General features: G+C 38.2%; 2 protein-coding genes across 4 annotated transcripts in view; one reads left to right on the forward strand and one right to left on the reverse strand.

The window, feature by feature from the left end:
* LOC119729228 (protein phosphatase 1 regulatory subunit 42-like) lies at positions 1-7,914 on the forward strand. The gene is made up of 8 exons (XM_038201807.1): positions 1-104; positions 674-1,059; positions 2,509-2,675; positions 3,338-3,476; positions 3,978-4,212; positions 4,667-4,822; positions 5,421-5,664; positions 6,232-7,914. Exons 2-8 carry the CDS (start codon positions 928-930, stop codon positions 6,356-6,358), a joined length of 1,200 nt encoding a protein of 399 aa, XP_038057735.1. The 5' UTR covers positions 1-104; positions 674-927; the 3' UTR covers positions 6,359-7,914.
* Positions 7,467-25,178, reverse strand: part of LOC119729226 (jouberin-like) — a 22,286-nt gene continuing 4,574 nt past the window's right edge. The window contains exons 7-29 of one of the 3 annotated variants that reach the window (XM_038201803.1): positions 24,629-24,854; positions 24,218-24,313; positions 23,677-23,779; positions 22,830-22,925; positions 22,564-22,662; positions 22,279-22,404; positions 22,001-22,062; positions 21,499-21,630; positions 21,076-21,130; positions 20,682-20,966; positions 20,059-20,200; positions 17,944-18,091; positions 17,457-17,590; positions 16,811-16,951; positions 16,266-16,456; positions 15,096-15,116; positions 14,448-14,594; positions 13,752-13,832; positions 12,285-12,413; positions 10,802-11,036; positions 10,187-10,332; positions 9,927-10,012; positions 7,467-9,784 (exon numbers count right to left, since the gene is read on the reverse strand). In XM_038201803.1, the coding sequence (XP_038057731.1) occupies positions 9,100-9,784; positions 9,927-10,012; positions 10,187-10,332; positions 10,802-11,036; positions 12,285-12,413; positions 13,752-13,832; positions 14,448-14,594; positions 15,096-15,116; positions 16,266-16,456; positions 16,811-16,951; positions 17,457-17,590; positions 17,944-18,091; positions 20,059-20,200; positions 20,682-20,966; positions 21,076-21,130; positions 21,499-21,630; positions 22,001-22,062; positions 22,279-22,404; positions 22,564-22,662; positions 22,830-22,925; positions 23,677-23,779; positions 24,218-24,313; positions 24,629-24,854 (3,566 nt within the window). In that variant the 3' untranslated portion in view covers positions 7,467-9,099. The remainder of the gene's footprint in view (positions 9,785-9,926; positions 10,013-10,186; positions 10,333-10,801; positions 11,037-12,284; positions 12,414-13,751; positions 13,833-14,447; positions 14,595-15,095; positions 15,117-16,265; positions 16,457-16,810; positions 16,952-17,456; positions 17,591-17,943; positions 18,092-20,058; positions 20,201-20,681; positions 20,967-21,075; positions 21,131-21,498; positions 21,631-22,000; positions 22,063-22,278; positions 22,405-22,563; positions 22,663-22,829; positions 22,926-23,676; positions 23,780-24,217; positions 24,314-24,628; positions 24,855-25,178) is intronic. The other 2 variants (XM_038201804.1, XM_038201805.1) reach the window with 2 other exon arrangements.

Here is a 25,178-nt window from a genome sequence, read left to right on the forward strand (position 1 = left end):
TTGCGTATTTCAATCACACTGAATGGTAAGCAGTGAAGTTTACATGGGTCCGATGAATGTTGTGAAGTAGTCTGCAAGTGCATCATCATACATCGCCACCGGTGGTGAGTTAATTATTTCGTCTTTCTTGGTTATGTGTCACTTGTACCTGGGCCTCGTTGTCCAATGTGACAATTAAATACGATTGTCTGTGTGACTGTGAGTGATCTGAATACCGCATTTGGCCGGACGGAAATTTCAAGGAAAAAACTGAATTCGGGGGGAGGCGTTGATTTGCAAAATGGGGGGGGGGGGGGGGGGGGGGGGGGAGATGGGGATGGGGATGTCTAGTCTCAGTATCACCTGTTGTCCAATGGGGCCCTCTCACTCTCCGTGGCGTAACCAACGTCTGATAATGTGAGCAATGCACATTTTATGTGACCCCGCACACCAGCTAGCCAGTCGGAGTTGAAATTTAAAAATTGAGACGACTGATGTCATTCAATCAGAAAACAGCTGCTAGGGCCTAACTTGACTCACATTTTTGCACCTTTTTCTGCAATTACGGCCTCATTCTGGGGTGGAAATTAACTTTCGTCCGTGTGGACCCCAGGCATTGCCAGGTAAATGTATTCGTTTGTATGCTAAATCATTTAAATGACATTGGCCTTTGTGGGTTTTTTTGTTTTTTCAGTCTTGAAAATGCATACCTAAAGCTGATGGAGAAAGTTACACATAGTGATGTTACCGAGACAAAGAGGTTGTAACAATGAGCAGAAGACTTCAAGCGACGAAGGACATCTGTCTGTTTATTTCTTCACTTGGATTAATTAAGTAAATAAAACGACCTGCCACTGATCACCTAGTGAGCCAATGAGAATGCCCGGTTCATCAAGTTGAAATCCGACTCAAGAAGTTTCAACCAGTTTGAAGCTGCATCGTGACAGCATGGTGAAGCTAACATTGGACTTGATTGCTCGGACATCGAGCAGTACAAGAAAAAAGCGAGAAGAAAACCTGCAGCAGTATCTGAAGAGATTAACACACTTATCGTTTGCTGAGAAGAACATAGATGAAATAGTAAGTATGGCTATGGCTATGGCTAGAAATAACACACAGGTCTATGGGAAGTGGCTGCAGCGGCTTCCATAGGCGTGTGTGTAATTTCTAGCCGTAGCCAAGTAATTTGGACATGGCTGATCTTAGGCTTAGGAGATCTCAACAATTTTGGAATTTTTGGAAACATTTCTTTTTGGAATTGATTCCATGCAACCAAACAAAACATATAAACACAAATAGGGAAAATTCCCCATAATATCACAAACAAATTTTAGTATCAAATCACTAATTGCAAGTTCATTTACTTCATAAAAAAATTATTTGAAGTGTATGGAATCTATTTGAGAGAAACTGTAATTTAAAAAAGTGGAGTAACAATCCGATTCCAAGTTAGGAATCAATTTTTATTTGATTCTTACCTGGAGTCGCCCAAACCTAATAAATGTGTTCTTTGTCAATTTTGAATAAAAAACTTGACTAACTAGACTTACAAATAATAAGAAAAAAGAAAACTTAAGATGGTGAGGTAGTCAAATCTGCAAATGACATCTTTTGACTATTTGAAGCCAACATTTGCAGTGTTTGAATTAAAGATCTGAAGTTTTCAGGGGGAGCTTGGAATGTTTACACATCTTTACAACTTGTGTTTAGAAATCTGAATCTTGATACAAAGCAACGTTAAAGCACAGCAAACACTGTGTCAGTCTACACTTTGGCTGTTTTTCTTTTTCGTGGTGTCCAGTTGTTCTTAAAACGTCTCCCAATCTCGGCAGCTTTTATTACAACTTCACTGTAAAGGTTTCAATGTAAACGGTAACAGGCTGTACAAATATTTACACTTTGTGTTCTGTGGGTGTTTGTTGCTTCGCTTTATCGTCCTCAATGCAATAAAAAGGTCATAGTGATTTGGAATAACGCTGGTGGGCGCTCGGTTCCCGGGTAACGTAAGAAATAAATGGGCAAAGTAACAGATTTGAAATGTAGTTGTAGATTAGGGTGGCTATTTTCAAAAAAAAGTTTGGAATGTTGGATGATTGGAGTGGTTATAGCACCTCAAATTAAATTGTTGAGATTTGATGGTTTATTTTACGAGTAGAACTCAGATGGTTTGTTTGAATTTTAAAAGGATGAACGTTTAAAGTTATAACATTCACATGGATTGAATATATACAAATTTTCAATTTGTTTTTAGTTCCATAAGTTTTTTTTTCAATATCAGTGCTCTTTTCTCTGTCTTTTAAACGAAAACATGAAAATATGCAGTGGTCTGATAAAATAATTTTGATCTTCCAATGAGCTTTTAAGAAATTTCTTAGTGCCTTTTCATTTATTTTTTGCCATGTTTGGTTTCTTTTGGGATATAATTTTCATTTTTTTTTAAAGTGGAGTATGTTACTAAATTTGCCGCTTGTTGGCAAATCATTGCTTTGTTGCTTGTAACATTTTTTTTCTTCTAATTTGTGTTAACAGGATGATCTGTCGCAATGTCGGAATCTGTCCGTTCTCTATCTCTATGACAACAGTATACCACAGATCCCCAATCTTGGCTTTGCTGCCAACCTGACCCATCTGTATCTACAAAACAACCAGATCGGGCAGATTGAGAGGTTATCACCGCTACAAAAACTTTCAAAGCTGTAAGTTAATATTTTAAATTTTTGATATTCTCTTGCTGTCAGAAGAACTTCTACAATCGATCATGCATTTACTAGTGAGAAGTGTTTCCATCATTCAATTGACATTTATTTGTTGTTCACTTTGTCTATAATTTATACTTTAAATTTTGCTGATTATTTTATAACGTATGTTTTTCTGTAATTTGTGTATTTTCTTTCTGTGTATGTTTAATAGAACTTTGTATTATTTCAAGTAATTAATTTACTATTTTGTATGTGTAGTTTTAAAGAATTTAAATATGATAAGCTCATTTGAACATATTTTATGATGGAATTTGCGCTATGCAAATGAATACATTATTAAATTGTTATTATTATTATTATCTGTTGTTGTCAAACTAAACATTTTTATGATGGCTGTGATTGCTTGTATTTCTTTAGTTTACTGTGATGAAAAGTATAAGCAAATTTCCGAGGGTTTTAGCCAAGACATACAGAAAGCAGCTTGTCAAGAATTGCTTTAAAGTCAAAAGAAGGCTGCATGAAAAAGAAATAGGGCATTTAAAAATGAGTGTCCAAAACAGGATTACCAAAAGACACCCAGACTCTCTGTTAAAACAAAGACTACACATTTTGACGTAATTTTCTTCTTTTTGACTTTTTAAAAAACTTTTTTTGAACAGGTATCTAGGAGGCAACTGCATAACAGTTCTGGAAGGTTTCGAGAAACTGGAACAGTTGAAGGAACTGCACATGGAGCACCAGAGACTACCGAGGGGGGAAAAGCTGCTGTTTGACCCCCGATCACTTGCCTCTCTCTCGGTAAGATTACAAAACTCATAGTTTAAGAGATTTCGGACCTTTCAGAAAATTTATTTTGGTGAAAAAGGCTTCCGAAGAAGGAAAATGTTAAATAAGTACAGTTGGCTCCTGTTTGTACAAACTTGGTTAAAACAAAATTCTGGTTAAAGTTAACATTAACAGTTTATTTGCACTCACCTTATTAAGAATATAACCAATATTTTGCCTAGATCTGGCTGAGTTTTTATAAATGGGAGTGGACATGTATCACTTAAGGAGGATCAATTTGCATTTACACTATGACCAAATTTCTGTACACTAATAAAACCCTTACAGTAAGGTAATGTCGTTGTTGCAGAGAAGTTACCATGTTTTTGTTTGTTGGTTGGTTATTTTCTTTTCAACAAAAAACACTTTAACACAAAATCAAAACCACTAAGTATGGGCTGCAAACTAGATTTAAGAACAAAAACAAATGAAAACACTACAATGAATTCTGTATGCTAACTGATTACTATCCAGGTGTGTCTACAAGTCCTGAATGTCTCCGGTAACAATCTCGATGAAATCACGGACCTGCGTCTCCTCCAGAAACTCACCCAGTTCATCTGCAGCGACAACAAACTCCGAGATCTCAAGACCGTGGCCAACGTGATAGCCTGGTGGCCTTACTTATGGAGGCTAGATCTGTCGGGCAATCCACTCAGCCACAGAGCCAAGTACAGAGACAGGGTCATCGTTATGAATGAAAAACTGGGTGGGTGGAAAATATGAGATGTGTTCTGTCAAAAAGTTGATGTTTTTCAAAAATCTTTTTTACTTGGCAAAATTATGACCTTTGGAAATTCCTGATATCACAAGGGCGACAGCAGAGAAATGGCTTGTTTAATTTTTGGATCATTCATTTTTTGAACTGATACACATTTGAAAAAAAAGTCATCCCAGAAAACACTTTCAGACTCTATTTTAGTCTGAAACTTTTACAATACTCTACAAAAATATGAAGGATCAGAAAAAAAACTTAAAATGAAAAAACATTTGTTTTGGTCGTTATCTCCATTTCGAGTGCTGCCCAGAAGACGTATCTCATTAGTGTTATACTCTTAATCTACAACATATTGTCCAATGACGACTCTTTAAAAAGCAAGCAATATTGGCAAAAAATGGAAATAATTTGAACATTTTCACCAATACTCTGTACCTTGTTTCAGTTGTCTTAGATGGGAAGGAGATTAACCAGACGGAGAAAATGTTCCTGATGAGTTGGAAGGAAGCGAAAGAAGCAAAGAGAAAACAGAGAGAAGAGGCTGAACAGATGAGGCCAGAGCTAGACGGGTTTGCCCCACCGTTACCCATTGCTGGAACAGGTAGGCCAGACTAAATTACACCCAATCATTTCCTAGTTTTTGTTTTGTTTCTCAAAATCTTAATTTATGTCCAATTCATGATAAGTACGATAACTATACATGTTCCTGTTTCAACTTCGGAATTTTTGAGGTGCAGTTGATGTCAACTTAAAATAACCAAACAAACTTTCCTGTTAAAAATTCAAAGCAAGCTGTTCATTTATTCTGAATTTTATTGATCTGAATTAACAAACTTGTGAAGAACAAGTTGCATTTTAAAATGGAGAATACTTAAATTAGAACCAGCGATATTCTGGTTAAATAAATTGCCCTTTTACATTTGCAACAATCCTTAAAAAGTTTTAATTTAAGTCTCACCTATGAAAAAAAAAATTATCTTGTGCAGTACCGTGCAAAATATGTAAAATATATGCAGTGCGGTGCATTGCAGTTGATGTCAAATTGAAATGATGACATAAACTTTTCTGTTACAAAATCAAAACAAGCAGTTCATATATTCTGACATCACAACATTTGTGAAAAATCAACTTCAGTTTTGAACTTTAAAATATTTGCACATTCTTCTCAACTTTGTTTCTCAATTTTCTTTAAAATACAGGTCGGGAGTTACCCCCAGTCATGCCGCCCAAAAGCTCCAAATCGAAGCAAGGCGGTCTGAAGAACATCTACATCATGCCGAGCATGGTGGGAGGCAAGAAGAGATTTGAGGCCGTCTTGGCCAAGTCTCAGAGTCTGCCAAACTCCGCCTCTAAGCTCAAGGCTGACAGGACGGTACCGGTCAGGCAGATAGTAGCTCCTGGAGTGCTGAAGAAGAGTCACAGTGACTTGGAACGCTCAGCGAGGTAACAAAACCTGAAGAAGAAAATAATCCTCCAACATATTTTAGAGAGGACAAAGATGTGCTGCCTGAGCTATTTCAAGTTTCATCCTAAAAAGAAGTTTTGTTTTAAATATCTAATTTCCATTCACTTTTGAATTAGTTGGACCGAAAGAATCGATCAAGGTTTAATTATTTTACAAATTTTGCATTCATTTTCAATTCTGGCAAGGTGGGCTGGATCCGGCCATCAGAATCAATAATGTAGGAACCGGGAACCAGTCTATTTGCGCCGCAGCACAGATCTGTTAACAGGAGAAAGTGCAGCAACCCAAAATAAAAAGCCCTTTTCTACAGTGGGTTGCAGAGGCCAGCAAAAATTAAAGTAAACATAAAAAACACACAAAATGAAAAGTTAAATTTGAAAATTTGTAGGAGACAAAAAACCTGAATATGTTTGATATGCATGAAAAGTACATATTTGAGCAAAAAAAAATTACATTTACGCTTAGTAAAAACAAGCTGTTAACCAGTCGTAAGCAGTTAACATTAATGACGTTTGGTTGGTAACCCTGTTTTTTCTTTTCTGCAGAGCGATGATGATGCACGAGTCAAGGCATACCAGCTACCCAGACGCATCAGGTTTTGGTGCGGCAAGCGGCAAAATGCATCCAATGATGAATGGAAATCACATTGTGCCTTCAAGCATCTTGCTTTGAATAGGAGCATCCTAAATTCATCATTTTGGAAAGGTGGATAGTGCCAACATGTGCCTACTAGTCTCATGACTGACTGTGTTCAGTTTTGGCGTCTTGTCAAGTTGAATTCTACACTCCAAAATCGTGGAAACTGAATGGAAGAAACGATTCCTAGAACCATACGAACTGAGTGATATTTTTCAGTCCTATGAGGATTGTTCAGGAGAACTGTTCAATGTTGATGGATTTCTGTTTGTGGGAATTTAAATGGCATTTTATATACCAAATTCACGTTGGATGCTTGATTTAAATTTGAATTTTACAAACCAGCTTTTTTTTTTAATTACGGGAAGTGGTCAGTGGTGTTACGAGAATTTGCCTTCCCGCAACAAAATATCTTCAAGTATGCGTGTACCTGAATTTGGCTGTTGTGTTGTTTTTTTCAGTGGAATTAATTAAAACTGGCTATTCTATATTTATATTGCAAGTGCATACACGTGTAAAAGGGCATTTAAAAAATTTGATCGATGTTCTGCCCAAATCCGTCCAAGTTTGAGTTTTAATATCATGTGCTTTTGCAGGGTGTTGTATTCAGAGATGTGCTTGATGAAGCTAAAGTATATATGAAATAATTCTTAAAATAAGTGCATTGTGTTTTTAATGTCTTATAAAATGAAGCTTTCTGCATGTCAGATCTTACTGTGTGCCTTGCTTGGAGAGATTTTGTAACAAGTCTTAAAATGTTTTTTTATTTTATGTATATCTTTGTAACATTAAAAGTTTTTGTTACGCTGTAATGAATACTCGATGGGCTGCAAGTATGCATATTCACTTTTATAATTTTGAAGCAAATTTTTTTTTAATTTCAGATTTTGTACTTTTTTTGTGAATTTTGAACTTTTAAAGTTGACCATTTTATTTTCTCTCAAGGTGACTTTGATTGATTTCTATGCTTTTGTAAGTTGATGTAATAGCCGAATTCACAGGACATTACTGAAACCAATCAACTATTTCATGACTTTCAAATGCTACCATGATTTTGCATGTAAAAATGTGCCAATAATTAAATGCATGTGCCATCTTAATGTGAAACATGACAATGTCGTTGCAAAAAAGGAACACCAGTTGGTAGAATAAAACTGAAAAGATTTAATGTGGTTATTTGTTATCAGAATACAAAATTCATCCAAATTCAACAAGGTTTCATAATGAAGTACAGTGCATAAGTACTTGTCCAATTGCCCTGCAATAAATACAATTCCATAATTTTTAATCACACATTTAATTTTGTTCAAGTATAAAAGGAATTTGAATTCTATTGGTAAATTTATAGGGAAATTCACCGAAAATGGTGGGTTTGAACCAGCGGGAAAAAAACATCAAATACTTCATTATAACTGGCTTCTGTCATGAACAAATATCTTGTGAGAACTTTTTGAAATAATTTGTGTATTAAATAAGTGCATGACAACGGTTCTAATTATTCGTCGAATGAAATAGAAAGCCTGTTCTGCGTGTACTACGCAAGAAACAAAGCACTCAGAATGATTTTGGCAAATTCTGGAGAAAAACCTAAATGGATCCTCAATGCACCAACAGAATAACAAGTTATGATAATTTGGATCAATAAAATTGCTTGCTCAAGAAAGAGTTGTCATTTGAATTCAGATGTGGAATTTACCAACAGCTGGAACTTTCACTTGTGGAAAAAAAAGTTACAAGTGTAAATTATTTTGCCAAAATAGAAAATACACTCACTAGCCTAGCAATTTTGAGCTTGAGTAACACAATTTTAAAAAGTACATGTACAACAGTCAAGGTGCATAAAACAGTGGGCAATATTATAACAGACTTTGAAAAATTTCTACAATTTCATAAAATTCCAACCCTGTTTGAAGCGGACGGATATTGTCGTTAAAAAAGTACTGCATGCAATTTTTAATAGCACACTGCAGTGGGCATTTCAACAAAACATTTATATACAGATTTGTTCATTGTTTATACATGTACATGTATAATAAAATGTTAGACTGAAAACACACAAAATGTTCTGTTGATCCTTGTCTGAAATGTTATTTGAATTTTTTATTAAGCACAATTGTACAGAGCTTTTATGCATTCGTAGAAGGCCAACTTGCTGTTAAACATATTTTGCAGGCTCCATTTAGGCTGAGAAGTCATTAGACAACATTAACCCTAACGTCTTTGGGGGTCAAGGACCAAATGCCACAGAATACTACATGTGTTGTGCACACTTGTATGGAAATAAATACATACTACACGTTACTCCTCAGTAGTATTTTGTAGCTTTAGGTGAGGTTGGGTTAAAGGATTTGACACAGCAAATACAATGGTGTCTAGCTATCAACAAACGATAAATACAATTTACACTTCCTTCTTCAAGAAAAACTTTGTACAGTTTATTCACAAACAATTTACAACTCCTTTCTCTCAGCATTTCAGAAATTCACACAGTTTAACCCAGTTCCTGTACTGCTTCAAACTGACCCAGCACAGACTGTTTGATTTGAGGGAAAGTAATGAATACAAAGTACAATGGAATACAATGTAATACAATGTAATACAATGCCATACAATGTAATACAATGTAACACAATGTAATACAAGTGCTAATAGGTTAACCTTCAGATACCACATACTTTAAAGTATACATAACTCAGGATATCTCAGGTACAGGACAAGAAGTGGTGAGGGTTGTTCTATGAGCATGCACCAAAAACGCAAGTCAATTTGGAAGCATTCTAGACTGTTCTCTCGGTATGGTTCGTCTTCTGTTTCCTCTTGCCACCTTTCTTCTCGCTCGGTGTCCTAGGTTCTAACTCCTCCACGGACCCATCTCTTGATGTGGTCTTAGTCCGTTGTGGTGTCCTAGTCCTAGAACTCCCACCAAGGTCACCGTTGGTCATAGCAGCATCCTCTGCCGTCTTTGAACGCTTTTTGCGAGGTTTTGGCGTCCTCGGCTCAACGTCCTCAGACCCGCTCAGAAGCTGCTCTTTTGATATCGTCTTGGCCAACCGAGGCTTTGTCCTTGAACTGCTCGAGATGTCCTCATTTGATAACACGGTGTTGTCTGCAGTCTTGGAGCGTTTCTTACGAGGCGTCCTCGGTTTTATGTCCTCGGATCCAGCCAGAATGTCCTCCTGCGACATCGTTTTGCTGAGCCGCGGGGTCCTCAAACTCCCAGCTATGTCCTCGTTTGATAACGCTGTTTCATCTACCGTCTTGGAGCGTTTCTTCTGAGGTCTTGGCGGGATGCCAACATCCACAGCGTCAAAGGAAGACGTAAGACGTCTCTGAGCACTTTGTGACCTCGTCCTGGTTCGCTGCCTGCGGGGTGTCTTGTCCGCATCTGATATGTCATTTCCATTCTGGCTAAGATCTACAGCCAGTTCACGGGAAAGAGTTTTCTTTTTCCGTCTTCTTTGGCTGTTAATGAAAATTTTGAGAAACAGTTGAAAAAACATCATCCCACCAGACATATGCATAATAATAGCATTGATACTCAGTATTTTCTGAGAAGAAATGAGCAACAATTTAATATTGTTGATTAAGTCTTGAGATGTTTTACCTGGTGGCTGGTGTGATGTCTATGTCACTGTCCTCTGCAGCCGACAAAATCTTCAGCTCGCCGCTTTTAGAGACGACAGCCGTCATCTGAAGAAAAGAAAAAAAGTGAAATGTCTGGAAAAAGTGTCTCTGTCACAGAAAGCTGTTTTTGATACTAATGTAATTTTGAGTCAAGAAAGCAGTGGCTTTACATTTTAATTCTTGGACAAAGCGATGTCTAAACTGGCCTCAAGATGTTTTATTTTCTATCTTTGTTCTTACTTTAGTCCCGCCCTTTTTGGCCTTTCCTTTGCCCCTTCTGCGTGGGGTAGTACTAGCTGAATCAGTCTCCTCCGCTCCTGTGCTGCCAGGGATTTCACCAAGGTACTCCGCTGCTTCTTCCTGGACTAAAGGTTCCTCCTGAAGATCTGTTAAGTGAGAAAGACATTAAATTAGGAGTGTTGCTTGGGGATGGGGGTGGGAGGGTGTAAACCCACCCCCCCCCCCTACCTGTCGTCCAATTTTCCTATCTACAGAATTTATGCCAATACAGCCACCTATTGTTTGCTAATGTCCAGTCCTGTCCGCTTTGACCGTGCAACCATTGGTCAGATGGCAGCCAGCTAACCGATTCATCCAATTTCCCCACCCTATTCCCCACCCCTTCTCCCACCCCATCCTTACACTCATCTGTCACATAGCAGAGAAGTAGACTACTCTACCAATCCCCCCCCCCAATCCCCACCCTTCTCCAACCCCATCCTTACCCTCATCTGTCACATAGTTAGCAGGGAAGTAGCCCTGTTGTCCATTATCCAGCTAACCAATTCCCTCCACCGCAATCCCCACCAATCCCCCCCACCCTAATCCCCACCCCTTCTCCCACCCCGTCCTTACACTCATCCGTCACATAGTTAGCAGGGAAGTAGCCCTGTTGTCCGTTATCCAGCTGTCCCATCCACCAATTCTCATTGTCCTCGTGAAGCACGGAGATCCAGTCTCCCTGTCGCAGGCTCAGCTCATCCGAGCGTTGCGCGGTGTAGTCGTAGAGCGCCACCACGCGTCGTAGGTTCGCCCGATTCTTCTGCGAGGAGGGGGAATTGAAGGTGAAAGTAGCTGTGCCTCCCTTCGTCTGTGGAGCATCAAAATAGATTCAGGACAAATTTCAATTCGAGAATTGTACAATTTTTGACCAACCACAATTTGCCTGACCACAGGCCACTGAACGTTGTGACTACAAAAACAGAATGAAACATACAATAAGGGAGAAAGGAAGCTTCTGACATTTCACTGGAACCGAGATTAATTTTTAAAAATATAGACGTGGGAGAGCAGAATTTTGAAAAGGAATTCCGCAGTGAGGCGGCACGAGTGAAGAAACTTGAGGAGCACCTCCTCGTGCCAGCACTTCCAACATGAATGGTGTACAGATGCTGGAAGCAGTCAATTCAGGGTTCTCACAGAAAACTAAAATGTGAAATTCCATAACTTTCCATGCCTAGCTTTAAACTCCAGGATTTTCCAGGATGTTTTTCCATGACTATGGGAACCCTGGAATTGTAGCCAACATTTCTCATGGAAGTACAATGCTGTGAGATTAGCAATATCCAACAGTGTACACGAAAATGACACAGTAAATACGTGGAACCTGGCATTAATTCGTCGTGTGCCCGGCAGAAGGGCATATGCCCTTTTGCAATAGCGCTTAATGACCAAAATGTTCCCAGCAAAAGCGCATTTGCAGCAAACTGCCTCTATTTGAATGAAATTTAAACATTTTTGTCAGAAATTACTACCAGATGTTCCAAAATTATCATTCAAATTCGTATGATTTATATAACATGTGGGGGAACATTGGATTCATGGTACACGCTGGGGAACAATGGGACCTTTCAATGCAATTTTCTTGTAAATGATTTTTGCATCAGAACGCTCATATGCCCTTCTGCTGGGCACCCGACGAATTTAAGTAAACATTCAACTCAACGTTAATAATAATAATAATAATAATTAAATTTATAATGCGCCTTTTGCATACAAATGATGAAAAGCGCATTACAGAATCAACAATAAATGTAACTACTTCATAATTAATAGAAAGATAGAAGAATTACGGTAATATATATATAAAGTCATGTCACCGCGCCAGTGCCCAAACCGCAGTATGGGAATACGTCTGTCTTGCCAACAGGGAGAATATATTACTTAAGCCTAACCCTGCTGACATCGGTGATGTCTCAATCTTTCCCGGAGACAGACGCCTCTAACCCTACCTATGAATTAATTAAGCATCTAGCTACCCGGCATAGTGATGCTAGAAATAAGGACTAAGAAGCATTAAAACCCTTAGAAATGTTCAAGATATTGAGAGGATACTCACTGCCTGCAATGCAATACTGGGCGTGGACGCTCGTGGGAAATAAGCTCTCGGGGGAGTCCAGCCTGTCCCGCCCATACTCATGCCTAGACTACGAACTGCACGCGATGACTGATTCGCAAGAAATGAACTCTGAAAATTGAAAAGGGAGATACAATCCAGAGTCATCTAGAATAACGATTTAAAACGTTGTTACGGTTCATACACTACTGTCATTCACACAGTAGTTAATATTGCTTAGCAAAAAGTAGGTGTTTAGCACAAATCCAGCCGAGTACCAGTTACATGCAATATAAACCACACAGCGTTCTGGATGGTAACCTTTTTATGGTGAGACAAACTTTGTTTTAGCATCTCCCCAAGTTTTGCCCGAGTTAGCATATCCAAGCTGAACAAGACGAGTAATTTGACAAACTTTTTTTTAATCTGAAAATGTGTTCTCTTTAACTAGAAAATTAAAGCATCCTGCATGAAACTACATTCTACCCTGGACGGCTGGGCATATTCATTTCAGAACGGTTGCCATTTTTGATTGCCTTTGAAGAAAGTCAACCCCCACTCTTGAAGCTTTCAAACACACAACCAAATTAATGAGTCATAACTTTGTTATGCCAAAACTGCATCGCTGTGTACAGTAACCAAAGCCAGCACAGTCGGAAGGAGTTTGAAAAAACCTTTTAAAAAAAATCACATCTAAACATGGCTGGGATTCGAACCAGGGCCCAGAAATAGAACAAAAACACACGGAAAATAAGTGACGAAGTCTTGAACATCTTGAGTGGTGCATTTTATGAATGAGATTAGTCAAACAAAGCCAAAACAGCAAAAGAACACGAGTCCACCAATCGCTGAATGTTAGTAGGAGTAAAATAAGTATCACACAGAAAATCTGGAGACAGTATCATGCCTAGAATTTTTTTTTTTGCCGTTACCAAAAAAACTGGTTACGGGGGTTACAGATTGGAAATAGAATGCAAACAAATATTTGGTTTTCTCTAGATGCGTGTATCTTGTTTTCCCAATTCACAAAGCAATAATAGTCATAAGTGTGAAAGCGGTGTGCAAGACGAGTACCAATAGAATACGTAATTGACATAAGATGAGGAACCACACTTAGGGGAAATGTAAACAAAATCCTGTAAACAGAAAATATTCAATCGTAAAATAAAAATGAAAACAGATAAAAGAAAAGTCAGTAAAACAAAACCAGATTATCGCAAGGAATGTTTGCTAGAAGTCTCCCTGAATCCTCCAAAATCCTCCTCATGCAAACTCATTGGACATCAGGTCCTATGCAGGACCAGCTGGCTTCGTCCTTCCGAAATCCTACTAAAATATCCTTCAAAGCCTTCCTGGTTGGATTTTGAAGGATCTAGGAGTGTTACGGTTAAGTGCTGCTCCAAACGTTAGTTTACTCAACGGGTGCAAGTTACGGTATTTTGCGGAACGCTGACGTGTTTGGATACATACCACACCGGGCGATTCTAGCTGGGCCGGGGTCGGAGTGGGCATCTGTGGGCCCATTGGTCGATTCTGATATGACATAGTCAGCTAAATATAACACACATACACGCCAGCAAGCGACATTGCATTAGCATTGCACCGAGGAACTGACAGACTTTCAACAACTATCTGTTAATTTTCGTCTAAAACATTTCATTTATCACAAACTTTTAATACACAAGCAATACAAATTTGAAATTAAAAAATAAAGATCATTCTTCAATGAATATCAAGCACAAAATGCTCTATTCACTACGCATTTTCGTTCTCTGCAAGACTTTAAAATATAGTTACTCACTTCATGCATTAACTTGTTTGAATTAGTTTAAGTGTTCCAATGTCATACTCATAATAATTAAGTGTCATTATCTAACTGTTTTCACCCATTCTTAACTTTCTAACACACTGCTCACATTTCAACGGCTACATTTTTTTGCTAAACCATTCTATTATCAGATGAAAACTATTTCTAAAACAGTTAAACTTTCATCAACTCAAGATGCTTTAATCAGGGCAAAGTCCACACAAAATGCAACTAATATATGCAAATTATCTGAATGACTTACATAATCAATTCACAATAGCAAGCTCACTTATACATGTATATGACAGGAAAAAAAGCAATTTCTCCCACTGGCAAAGTAACAGCCAGGGACAACTTACCTGTGGTTTAAACATGGTGGTATCAAAGTCGGAACCCCAGGTGCTCAGTGTTGGCTGCATAGGGGTGGCACCCCCGGGTGGGTACACAAAGGAATTACCCATCATGCTTTGCTGCAACTGCTGTTCCTGGGAGCTCTCTTGATTGGCCTAAAAATGAGATCAATTTGCATATCATCGTTCAAAATTAAATGGAATTGTCACCGAGTAAAAGTCACTTTCAGTAGGCAAACTGTGAATTTCAGGCCTAAGTTTCAGCAAAACAAGAATGAAATAGCGAATTTGGGTAGAATTCTGTTTGTTTTATTTTAACCAGTTATATATAATTCAATAAATCAAGTAAGGCTCCCATGACGACACATAGGGCACAGATTCAATCAAAAATTAAAAAAAAATAATAATAATAAAATTGTTCCAAAATACCTCTTTCACCCAACTCCATTTGAACTATTTGAAGTTGTTTCTCACTACATCAAAATCAAGTTTTGTAAGATTCTGGGCATATTTTGACAAGGAATTAATCATTCAAAGTCAAATGACTAAGGAGGATTTCAGGGTCAATTTTGCATGGTGCATGTTTTTAAAAAGCTTCCGTTTCATGAAGTCGATTTGTGATTTTGAAAATGAAATGAATAGTACACAGATTTTTACCTTCGCCTGTTTCTTGAAAGCCTAAAATCCAGGCCACAAATGAACGAAAAAATCACACGGGATGACACATGTCCAATCAATGCAGGAAAGATGCGACCAGCAACCAAAGAAAAAACATGCAAAGAAAAGGCAAATTGCAAAGTAATATATGACAAACATAACAGCGTGAAAATGTCTTGCAATAACAAACAAAAAAACAAAGCCCCTAATCTACAGCAAAAAAAATGCAAAAGGCAGCAACTAATGTCTAACAGGGATTGTGCAAACTATGAAAACAAATTTACATTCTATAAGGTACTTTATCACACTTTGTTTCAACATTGGCTATATCCTATTACTTGAAGCCATTAAAATGAATAAGGCTAGGGCTACAGAAGGTCTGGATTCCTGTTGGTGGCTTGAATGTATGTATGGTAGCAAAGCAGGGAACCTGACTGAGCCACAGCCTGAATTCATGCACCCATGATCTCTGAAAATGCTAAATGTGAATAAACCCAATCAATTCTTCAAGCTAATGCAAATAAAAATGTCAAGTTATCAAATTTTTGGAGGCAAACTCATCATTGGCATAATCGCAAGTTCCAGAAATCCCTCTTTATTTGCATTTTGCAAGAAGAATGGACAACCTTGTTAACAGGCATGCAACTGGGAAGTCACACAAAAAAGAGGATATTCACATTTTTCCAAGACTTTGTACAGTGTTTTTCTATTTTCAATGGCACACATTGGAAGTGAAAAAAGAGGAAATCAGCTGATCCGAGGAAAAGTTGCATGCCTGTGTTAAGCAGCTAATAATCTAACAAAAAAGCACAAATAATTTAACAAAAAAGCAAAAAATAGCGGTGAAAAAGAACTATGATTCATGTAATTTGACATACGCATCAAAGTTGATCTACTTGACAATGGTTGCATGAATGAGTATCTTTACGGAACCAGGCTACCACGATTGTGAAAACACTGGTTACTGGTTACCGACAGATGTTTGTATAACAATATACAGCGGGGAACCAGGACTGGGACAATGACATCTTCAAATATTTCACATGCCAACCACTGTTAGCTGATGATTCTTGAATGAACTTGCTCTTCAGTGTAGCATACGGCGAAACTAAAAATACAAGCTTGACCCAAAATATTGCTTTGCATTGACGAAATAAACAAAAATTGTACCATGACGGTGGCAAGTTTGGCTTTGACTCGCTCCATTCGCAGCGTCTTCGTCGTATCCAACTCATCCTTGAGGTCTCGCTTGGCCTCAAACAGACTCACGAGGGCGTCCTCCGCCTTAGCAACACCGGGCCCTACTTCCGTCTGCTCTTTGTCACCAGAGGCTGACTTAAGACCCAAGTCCAACCGGGCAACTAGGATTTCCCATCAGAAAAAAAAAGTATTCTTACAAATTTCATTATAATTTCATTAAATTGCGACAAAATTAAATTGGTTTCAAAGAAATTCCTTATAATAAAAACCAGGGATAGTTGATGAAACAGCTCCAAATTCCTAATTACACAACCCAAAATTGGCAAATCTGGGTACAGTAAAAGAAAATTTTTAAAAATCCCAAAATTTAGAGAAAACATTGGAAAATGAGTATTCAACATTTCTCTCTTTTCATGAAAAAAATTGTCGTATCTCTGCACATTTCAGACATTTTGTTGATATTTCAGTCTGTTGGTTTTTGAATAAAAAGCAACATTTATTATTTATTGACCGACCTTTGGCATCATAAATGTAGACCAGGACCGGATGTCCCTCCCCCCTGGAACAGAATGCTACCATGTGTTCACAGGGATGGTACGTGACGGCCATTACTGGGTACTTGTAACCTAGGCTGGAGTACACAGCGATTTGGTCTCCTGCACCAACAAAAAAAAACACAAAGTCAGAATGAAATTAGTCTACATTTCTGAATCTCGTTATGATGTAAGTTTAAGATATATTGTCTATACTATCTTTTGAGTTTCGTACTGAAAAATATAATATTTTTGCTTCATCTGAAATTTTTCCAACGACACAAATTCGGCGCACGATAAATAAATGGAATAATAACTTTACAAAATTTCTAATCATTTGCGGCCCAACATATCAATAATGGAGGGACTTGAACCAGTCTATTTGAAGGGCAAATCAGACCCCAAAAGCAACAAAAATTAATGCTAATTTTTCCCAAGGGTTGCAGAAGCCTCAGCTAGAATATAAAGTTGGTAGTTCGTAAAAATAAATCAAAACAAATGAGAACTTTGTTAAGAGAATTTGTTTTGTTTTTTAAGAGTACAGAAAATGCGAACTTCGAGACTTACAAAATCCTACGAAACAAGCCTAACGAATTGTGTAGACAGACTAACTTGAGCCTGCACTGACCTGTGTCTGTGTTCCAGACATAAGCCTGTCGGTCCTCACTCCCTGAGATGACAAACGATCCACATTCAGTCATCGTGCTCCGGACATGCTCACGGAAATTCAAAGCACCAAGATATCGCTGCATGACGGTGAACCTAAACAGATACAAAAACCAAAAATGAACTGAAATAGTAGAACAAACGAAATTTGACCAGTTAATATTAGTTGCGAGTACCCTTATAAGCCCACAGCAAGACAATCCCTGGTTTAAAGACAAAAATAACTCATCTTTTACTTTTGAAGTTATAAATACTTTCGAAAAAGAAACCATTTTACAGGATAGAAGAGCAAAATCGAACATTTTGACACAGTGACTGAGTTTTTTGCAATTTGTGGGCATTATTTCAATATTATTTCATTATTTCAATGCAACTCCAACAATAGCCTAATGCAATGTACTTAAATCAAATATCTAATTTTGATCAAATTTCTTGTGACCCCAACTTACAATCTTAGGTCCATCATGCGTAGGTTGTTGTCTCGTCCATGGATGAGCAGTCGACGGCCGCTTGGGTGGACCTCAAGACTGTTGATGGTGACTCCTTCCAGCTCCTTCTCATTGATGACTTTCTCTACTGACCACCTGTCCGGAGAACCTGCCAAAGATTGCAATAAAAATGTCAGCACTATGTCCTAGACATAAAGAAAATATCCACAAGCATTCAGTGTGCATGTATTATGTATTGAAATAGCAGAACTACGTACAGACATTCCCCTGTACAGAATAGACTCTTCCTATTCAGAAACCATCTTGGAGGTTCATGTAATTCAGTTATAAAAATATTTTAATTATTTAAAACTTTAAGGAAAGGGCAGAACACTGCATGGCACAGCACCATTCTTTGGACAAAAACACACAAACTCAGGCACACTACAAAAATGGCGCTGCGGTATGTTTTTATATTTCCATCAAGGCAACGATATGTACAAATCACACAGTGTAGGCCTACACATTTTTCACATTGCAAAGTCTGTACAAAATGCAAGAAAACTTTTTAAATTTTGTGAAACTTTTGATGCATGGGGTGACTTCATGATAACATTTATACAGCTGTATGGATGAATCTCATTTTTAAAAGGTCATGACGTCATGCACAACAATTTGCCAAAATATTTGAAGTACATGGCAGTAAATCTAGCAGCAACATGTACATCTATAATTACCAACACAATTTTGTACCTTCAGCCAAGTAAAAACACTACAATGCCATAACCTTATTTCATTGGTTGAAAAAAAAAAACCTAAATAATTTTATTGAATTTGTGCATAAGCTAAAGAGGGCACTGTTTTCCTAACAATTAGGGGCTTCAAATTCACAGCCAAGTTCAGGCGAGGGCAATTAGTCGACTAGTGGTTGGGTTTGTGACGTATATTACGCCTGCGCACAAATAGCAACGTAGCAACTTAATAGCAACTTAGTCCAATCATTCTACATTCGAGCGAACCTAGTCGAACAATGGTGAACTATCCGCTCCGTTCACAAGTACCCCCTCACCGGCAAAGAAAGTACAGTTAGGGGTGACCAAACGACGCTATCTTGCCTGACTGCAACATTTTGCTACGTAGCGCGGCCGCACAGCGTGTACATAGTACAAATCCCCTGGTGTACATGCGTCACACACAAGGAAAGGTGCGCGCGCGTCAAACAGCGAAATGTTTGTGTCCCGCCCATGGGACGTCGTTGATAGGTAAAAGGAGCCCTCTTTTGTTGGCACACGGAGCCCATAGTTCACGCCCAAACTTGCTCAACAGAGAATTTATGCACAGATTCAATTGATGGCAGTAAGAACACCAGCGTGCTTTGCATGAGAAGAATGAAAAACAATGATTTATACATGATAGTGTAAACAGAAATCCTAGTCTACAATTCTTTTTCAACAGTCACAAAACAGTGCACAGCAATTTGCGACTTTTAATAAATTCAACAAGTTTCTGGATGAATTGCTTGAAAAATATGTTTGTTTTTTTTCATTTTTGAAATTCCTACGCAGGTGATGACAAGAAACAAGTCTACAATGCGTCATGGCTCTTCTACATGTTGACAAAATCACTTTGGCAGATTTTCGGCCAAGCAGAAAACATGACATGTTATCTGTACCTGTCTCCTTTAAAATCCCACTGGGTTTTTGTTCGAGTTGCTTTGGTCTTGCCCCTGTGTTCCCCACCGATTCGCTGGTCGATCCAAATTTCACTTGCCGGTCTAAGTAACAACACGGCTAGAACTGTCAAGCTTAGGTTTTGTACCCAGACACACATCAAGAAATTATCACTCAAGTTTCTTCTTTGGTACTTACCCACAACCTCACAAATATTTTGCCAAATTCTTGGTTTGATTAAAGCGAATAATGACATTGGTCTTAATAATAAAGACGTCAGGCCCATCAATATTCAAAAGCTTCTTTACATCATACAAGTTCAACTGTTTCAACAGAGTAACTTCTACTAGGTTCGTTAGGGGTAATTAGCTTAAGTAATCTTTTGTATCATAGAACAAAGGGGTTTATACAAATAAAGGATAGTTAAATCACTGAGGTCATGTTAAGGTCAAAGGTCATTACCAACCTGAGGTTGCAGCTTTGGCCATAACAGCTGCATTCCACTTGATGATGACTCCGACGCTGTCGCCCGAGAACATGGTCTTGCCGTCCCGCGAGAAACAGAGGCAGTTGACGAAGCCTTTGTGTCCCTCCAACTCTTGAAGCAGCTGTGCATGTACAATTAAATGAATATAAAAAATGAAACACTTGTGAAGACTTGGGGGACTTGCGAGGACTTGTGCTGACTTGTGAGGACTTGTCCAGACTTGTGATTACTTTTGAAGGAAATGTGAGGACTATTGAGGATGTATGGGGGATTGTCAGGACTTGTGGGGACTTGTGAGGCTTGTGGGGACTAGTGAGGTATTATGAGAGCTTGTAAAGACTTGCGAGGACACGATGTGATTTGTGAGGACTTGTGGGGACTTGTGATGACTTTTGAGAACTTGTGAAGATTAGTGAGAACTTGTGAGGGCTTGTAAAGACCCTTTGAGGACTTGATAAAACTTGTGAGGACTTGTGGAGACTATGGGGATTTGTGTGAACTTGTGATGACTTTGGAGGACTTGTGAGCATTTGTGAGGACCTCTGGTACTTGTGAGGTCTTCTGGGGACTTATGAGGACCTCTGGTCCACACTGCAACTCACCTCTCCAGTCTGCGAGTCGTTCTTCAAGTTCCAGACTCTAACCACATGATCATATCCACCGCTGACCACCAGATGATCAGCCTGGGGATGGAACTTGGCCGTATAGACAAACGCTGGATGAGGAAAGACCTTCTCAGCAGCACTGTCGGGAGTCTCGAGGTTCCAGATACGTGCTGTGCCGTCTGACGACGCCGTCAAGATCTGAATGTCGTTGGCTGCCCAACAGATGTCGTAGATTAAGCTGTAGTGGCCGGGAAACTGGCACTTGAATCGTCCGGAGGGGATCTGTTCATAGTCAAAACGGTTCCAATTTTGGAATGTGTTATCCAGCTTCTTTTGTTCAAAGAAAAGCATGAATTCTGAGTGAAAAAGTATTTTTAAAATGAAGACTTACCTCAAAGACCAGTATTGGGTAGCCTTCTCTGTCTTTGCATCCACAGGCCAAAAACCTGGAATAGGAATTGTGAAGTAATAATCAAAATAAGGTGACAATTAATAATCCATCGGAATCTATTTAATAGCTGTTAAAGATTTTTTAAAATAATTTTAAGAATATTTAGGACAGTTGTTTGAGCTCATAGGTGATCAGTCTTCTGCGACATCTGCAAAATGCATTTGTTATTGTCAACAATATCAGAGATTCTTTAATTTTATTCTTTTTTGGGGGCCGATATAAGCAAGAGTTGAATAAAACAATATTTTTTTTACACCAACGTTGTTCTCCCATTGGAATATAAATAAAATCTTGGCAGTATAACAAAGGGGATTAAGCCTAGCTACAGCAACCAAAAACAATGCAAACAACGATTCATACTACCTCCCACTGGGTGAAAACTTCAGCACAAAGCATCCTTTCTTGTCTCCGGCCAAAGTCAGACTGAGTTTGTTTGGGATGCGACACATCTGACCAGGAAGGCGTGTCCAGTTGGTGGGGGCTTTCGTGTCTTTACTAAAAAAAAAAAAAAGCAGCACACACAAAAAAAAGCTTACAGACTTTTCTTGCCATCAAATTCTGTAAAAAGAAAAAAAAAAATCCACTAGATTTTATTTACCTGCCTCCCTATTTGATAGGATTTTCTTTCTTGACAATAAGCTAAGAACTACAAAAAAAATCAATACATGTTATTAAAATCCTAGTTTACTAAGCTAAATATTTTGGCTTATGCAATTTACTTGCTAAGTAAGAACCAACGGAGAACCACTACATACTTAATATTCACTCTATGACATCTTGGCAGGTAACCTATTTTTAAGCAAACTTGTTTTCTCCATCCAATATAGACAATAAAGAAATGCCTGTAGGCAGACAGAATACTCACTTTAATTTAGTTCCCCAGTTGATGGATTTCTTCAGTTCACTGTACGTCATCTTTCCTTGCTCCTTTTCAGATAAAACAGAGAAATTGTCTTATGATACTAGATTATGTAGCTCTTAAAACAATTAAGAATTCATAACAAAATTTTGTGAACAATTACAAAGAAAGTGTCTACTCCATTACGACACAGAAGAAAAAGATTTGCCCTCCGCGAGGGCGCTCTGTGCAAAGTGTCTATTGAATACATGCTAAGCTACATGCTAAGCTATTCTATTTCTTACTTTCTGTGTGGCAAAGAGGGACCTGACTGCGGGCTCAACCTTGTCTGGTGTCTTGACTGCTTTAACTGTTGCATACAAGGTAGAGGGGTAGGGCTGCCGACTAATGTTCAGCCACCACTGGTACACCTGTTACCAACAACAAAAAATTGTTTGGAATACAACTTTTTTTACAACTAACATTTTCTGATATTTTCTTTTGTCAACAAAACATACTATGCTTTTTAAATGACTTGGTTCAAACGCTTTGGCACCATGAATTGCACAAAAAATGGCCTGAGTTCTTACATCAAGTTGTCCTGGTTTTGCCTTGAAGCTGAATGGAGGGTGGAACAGCTGAAGGCGAACTTTCTTGTCAGTGTTTGGAACACTGTTGGCACCAACAACCTGAAGAAAAAAACACAGTAAACTAAGAATGTTGAAGATTAGACAAGAAATAAGTACATATTACACAGACCTCATTTTACAATTTAAAAAAGTAAACCTAAACGTAACTTAACAAATTCTGGTAAAATTGTTAAAATAACCCAGAACTATTTTTAGAATGGCCTGACCTTGAGAAACGCCCAGGCTATCCTGTGCCATCCTCCATCTCCTTTCAACATCTTGGTTTTGGTAGCGGCGACGTTCATGCTGACAAAATCAAGGATCTATCTCACACACAAAAATACAACAGTAATCAAAAAACAAGAATTATTTCAGTGCATTCTAAACTATACCTTCCCTTCTCATCCCAATTCAAAACCAGGGCCTAATTTCATGGCGCTGCTTAACAGTTAGCAGGAAAGATGTGCTTACAATAGCAGAAAATCGTTCTAACCTTAAGTACTATTTCACGGCGTGGATGTGCTGACGGTTGCGCGCGCATATGAAATTTCTATTCTACGTCACTGATTTAAGCAACATTTTCCTCTGGGGTTAAGCGTGCTTTTGCTGTGCTTATGCTTACGGTCTCCATGAAATAGACAGAGGCTTAGTTAGCAGAAAATCGTGTGCTTAGCAGCACCATTAAATTGGGCCCAGGGGCCAATGCGCTGCCAAACAGAAACTATTGCTTAGTAAATTTCTATGCTAAGCAGAAATCAGCTGAGTACCAGTCACAAGCAGTATGAATCCCGTGACATTTTGGCTGGTAACCTGCTTTTGCTAAGCAGATATTTTCTGCGCTTAGCGACATTTCTGTGCTTATCAGTTTCAGTAAATTAAGGCTGTGTCCCAAATTACTTGGCTACGGCTGGAATTACACATGTGCCTATGGAAGCGGCTACATCCACTACCCATAGACCTGTGTGTGGTTTTCGTAAATTTGGTAAGCAATATTTTGCCGGTTAGAAAGCTCATGACATTGGGCCAATTATATCAGGATTAGATGAGAAATGGATAAGTTAATATATTGCGTACCTCAAAAAAGATGATAGCCTTAGGTGCCGTTTCTTCAGACTGGATGAGGTAGTTATAACTCTCGTTGAAGATGAGTTGTTCATCCCAGCAAGGTATTATAGACCTGTTGGAAGAAAGGATTATAATTATGAACATTAATTTTCTTTCAAATCAATTTACTATTGGTAATTAAAATTCTTATTAATAACATTTGCTCAGAGGTAAATTTTCAATTTCAATACTTTGGTATTAAAGCTGCATTCTCCGTGCTATTTTCGAGCTTCCTCCCAAAATATAGATTCCTTTTCCAAATTGCCATTTTTTTTAGCAATACAAGTTATTCACTTTTGCATGAGACATAATTATATGGAAAAAGTTGGCCCATGTTTAGTTGTTGAATTCTTTAATTTTTTGTCAAGTGCCGTAATTCAAAATGTCAACAAAACCAGGAATTCAGGTAGAAAAGTGGGAAGCAGACCGCCTATTATTCAACATTGTGGGTCAACCTCTAGTTGGATGGGAGCTCTTGGAATTGTTCTTCATCAATATCTTCTCGACTTACTTTCTTTTCTTGAAGTCGTAGGGTTGGGTAAGTACTGGCAAGATGTAGTCCACTTTGTCGTTTTGGTTCTCATAGTATGACGTCACAGCACGATCACTACACAATGAACAAAAAATCATCATCTTGACTTCAAATAGCAATACCCTAAAACTTACTTGATTAAATAAAATAAATTTTATTAAATTTCGTTTTTCAAATTCAGTCCAAGTTTTCAAATTCTAGTGTCAAAAAAGAGAAAAACGATCAAAATGACTTCAATAATATAAAGATACGAAAATTAATTCTTGAACTGATTCAGTAACAAAATTCTACAACCAAATTAATTAATGTTAACACAAAATTCTCATGTCAATATTCTCTCTCGACAATCTTCATCGTTTTACTGTCGCATAGTATGAAATTGGAACGTACAGTTTTGATTTCTTGAAGTAAGCCCCGGTGTCCATATCAATGATGTGCACCCTGACCAGCGGGTGGGCGATGTAAAGGTCAGTCTTGAGCCGATCACTACGGTGGACGGTCACTCCAAACACTCGGCCGTCGTCCTTGGGTTGTTTCTTGCGTTTCTTCTTCTTCGTGCTTTTGCTGCCTTCAGCTTCTTCATTTTCGTTGGTGTCGGGTTTGTCGTCTTCAGATGCTGTGAATAAATAATCAATCACTAATGTTAAAACAAATTACATTGTAAATATTTTTGGTTCCAGAGAGCCAGCCAAGTGTCATCTTTGTACCTATCTGACTCAACATCTCACCGACGGACTGGCACTTGTGAGCCGGGCAGTGCTATCATATAGGATTACCCTGTAATGAGTGGGCTAAATCAGACCCAGTCAATAGCCATTCTGAATCAATTACATAGAACTTTCTTCGTTCTGGGACCAGATTAATTAAGCTGGCATTATAATGTTATAATATATGCTTAGTTTTTCTCAAAGAAACTAGTTTAATCGCAGTGATTTTTGTA

The sequence above is a fragment of the Patiria miniata genome, unplaced genomic scaffold, assembly GCF_015706575.1.
Source record: "Patiria miniata isolate m_02_andy unplaced genomic scaffold, ASM1570657v1 HiC_scaffold_20, whole genome shotgun sequence".
In the NCBI taxonomy this organism is placed as follows: Eukaryota; Metazoa; Echinodermata; class Asteroidea; order Valvatida; family Asterinidae; genus Patiria; species Patiria miniata.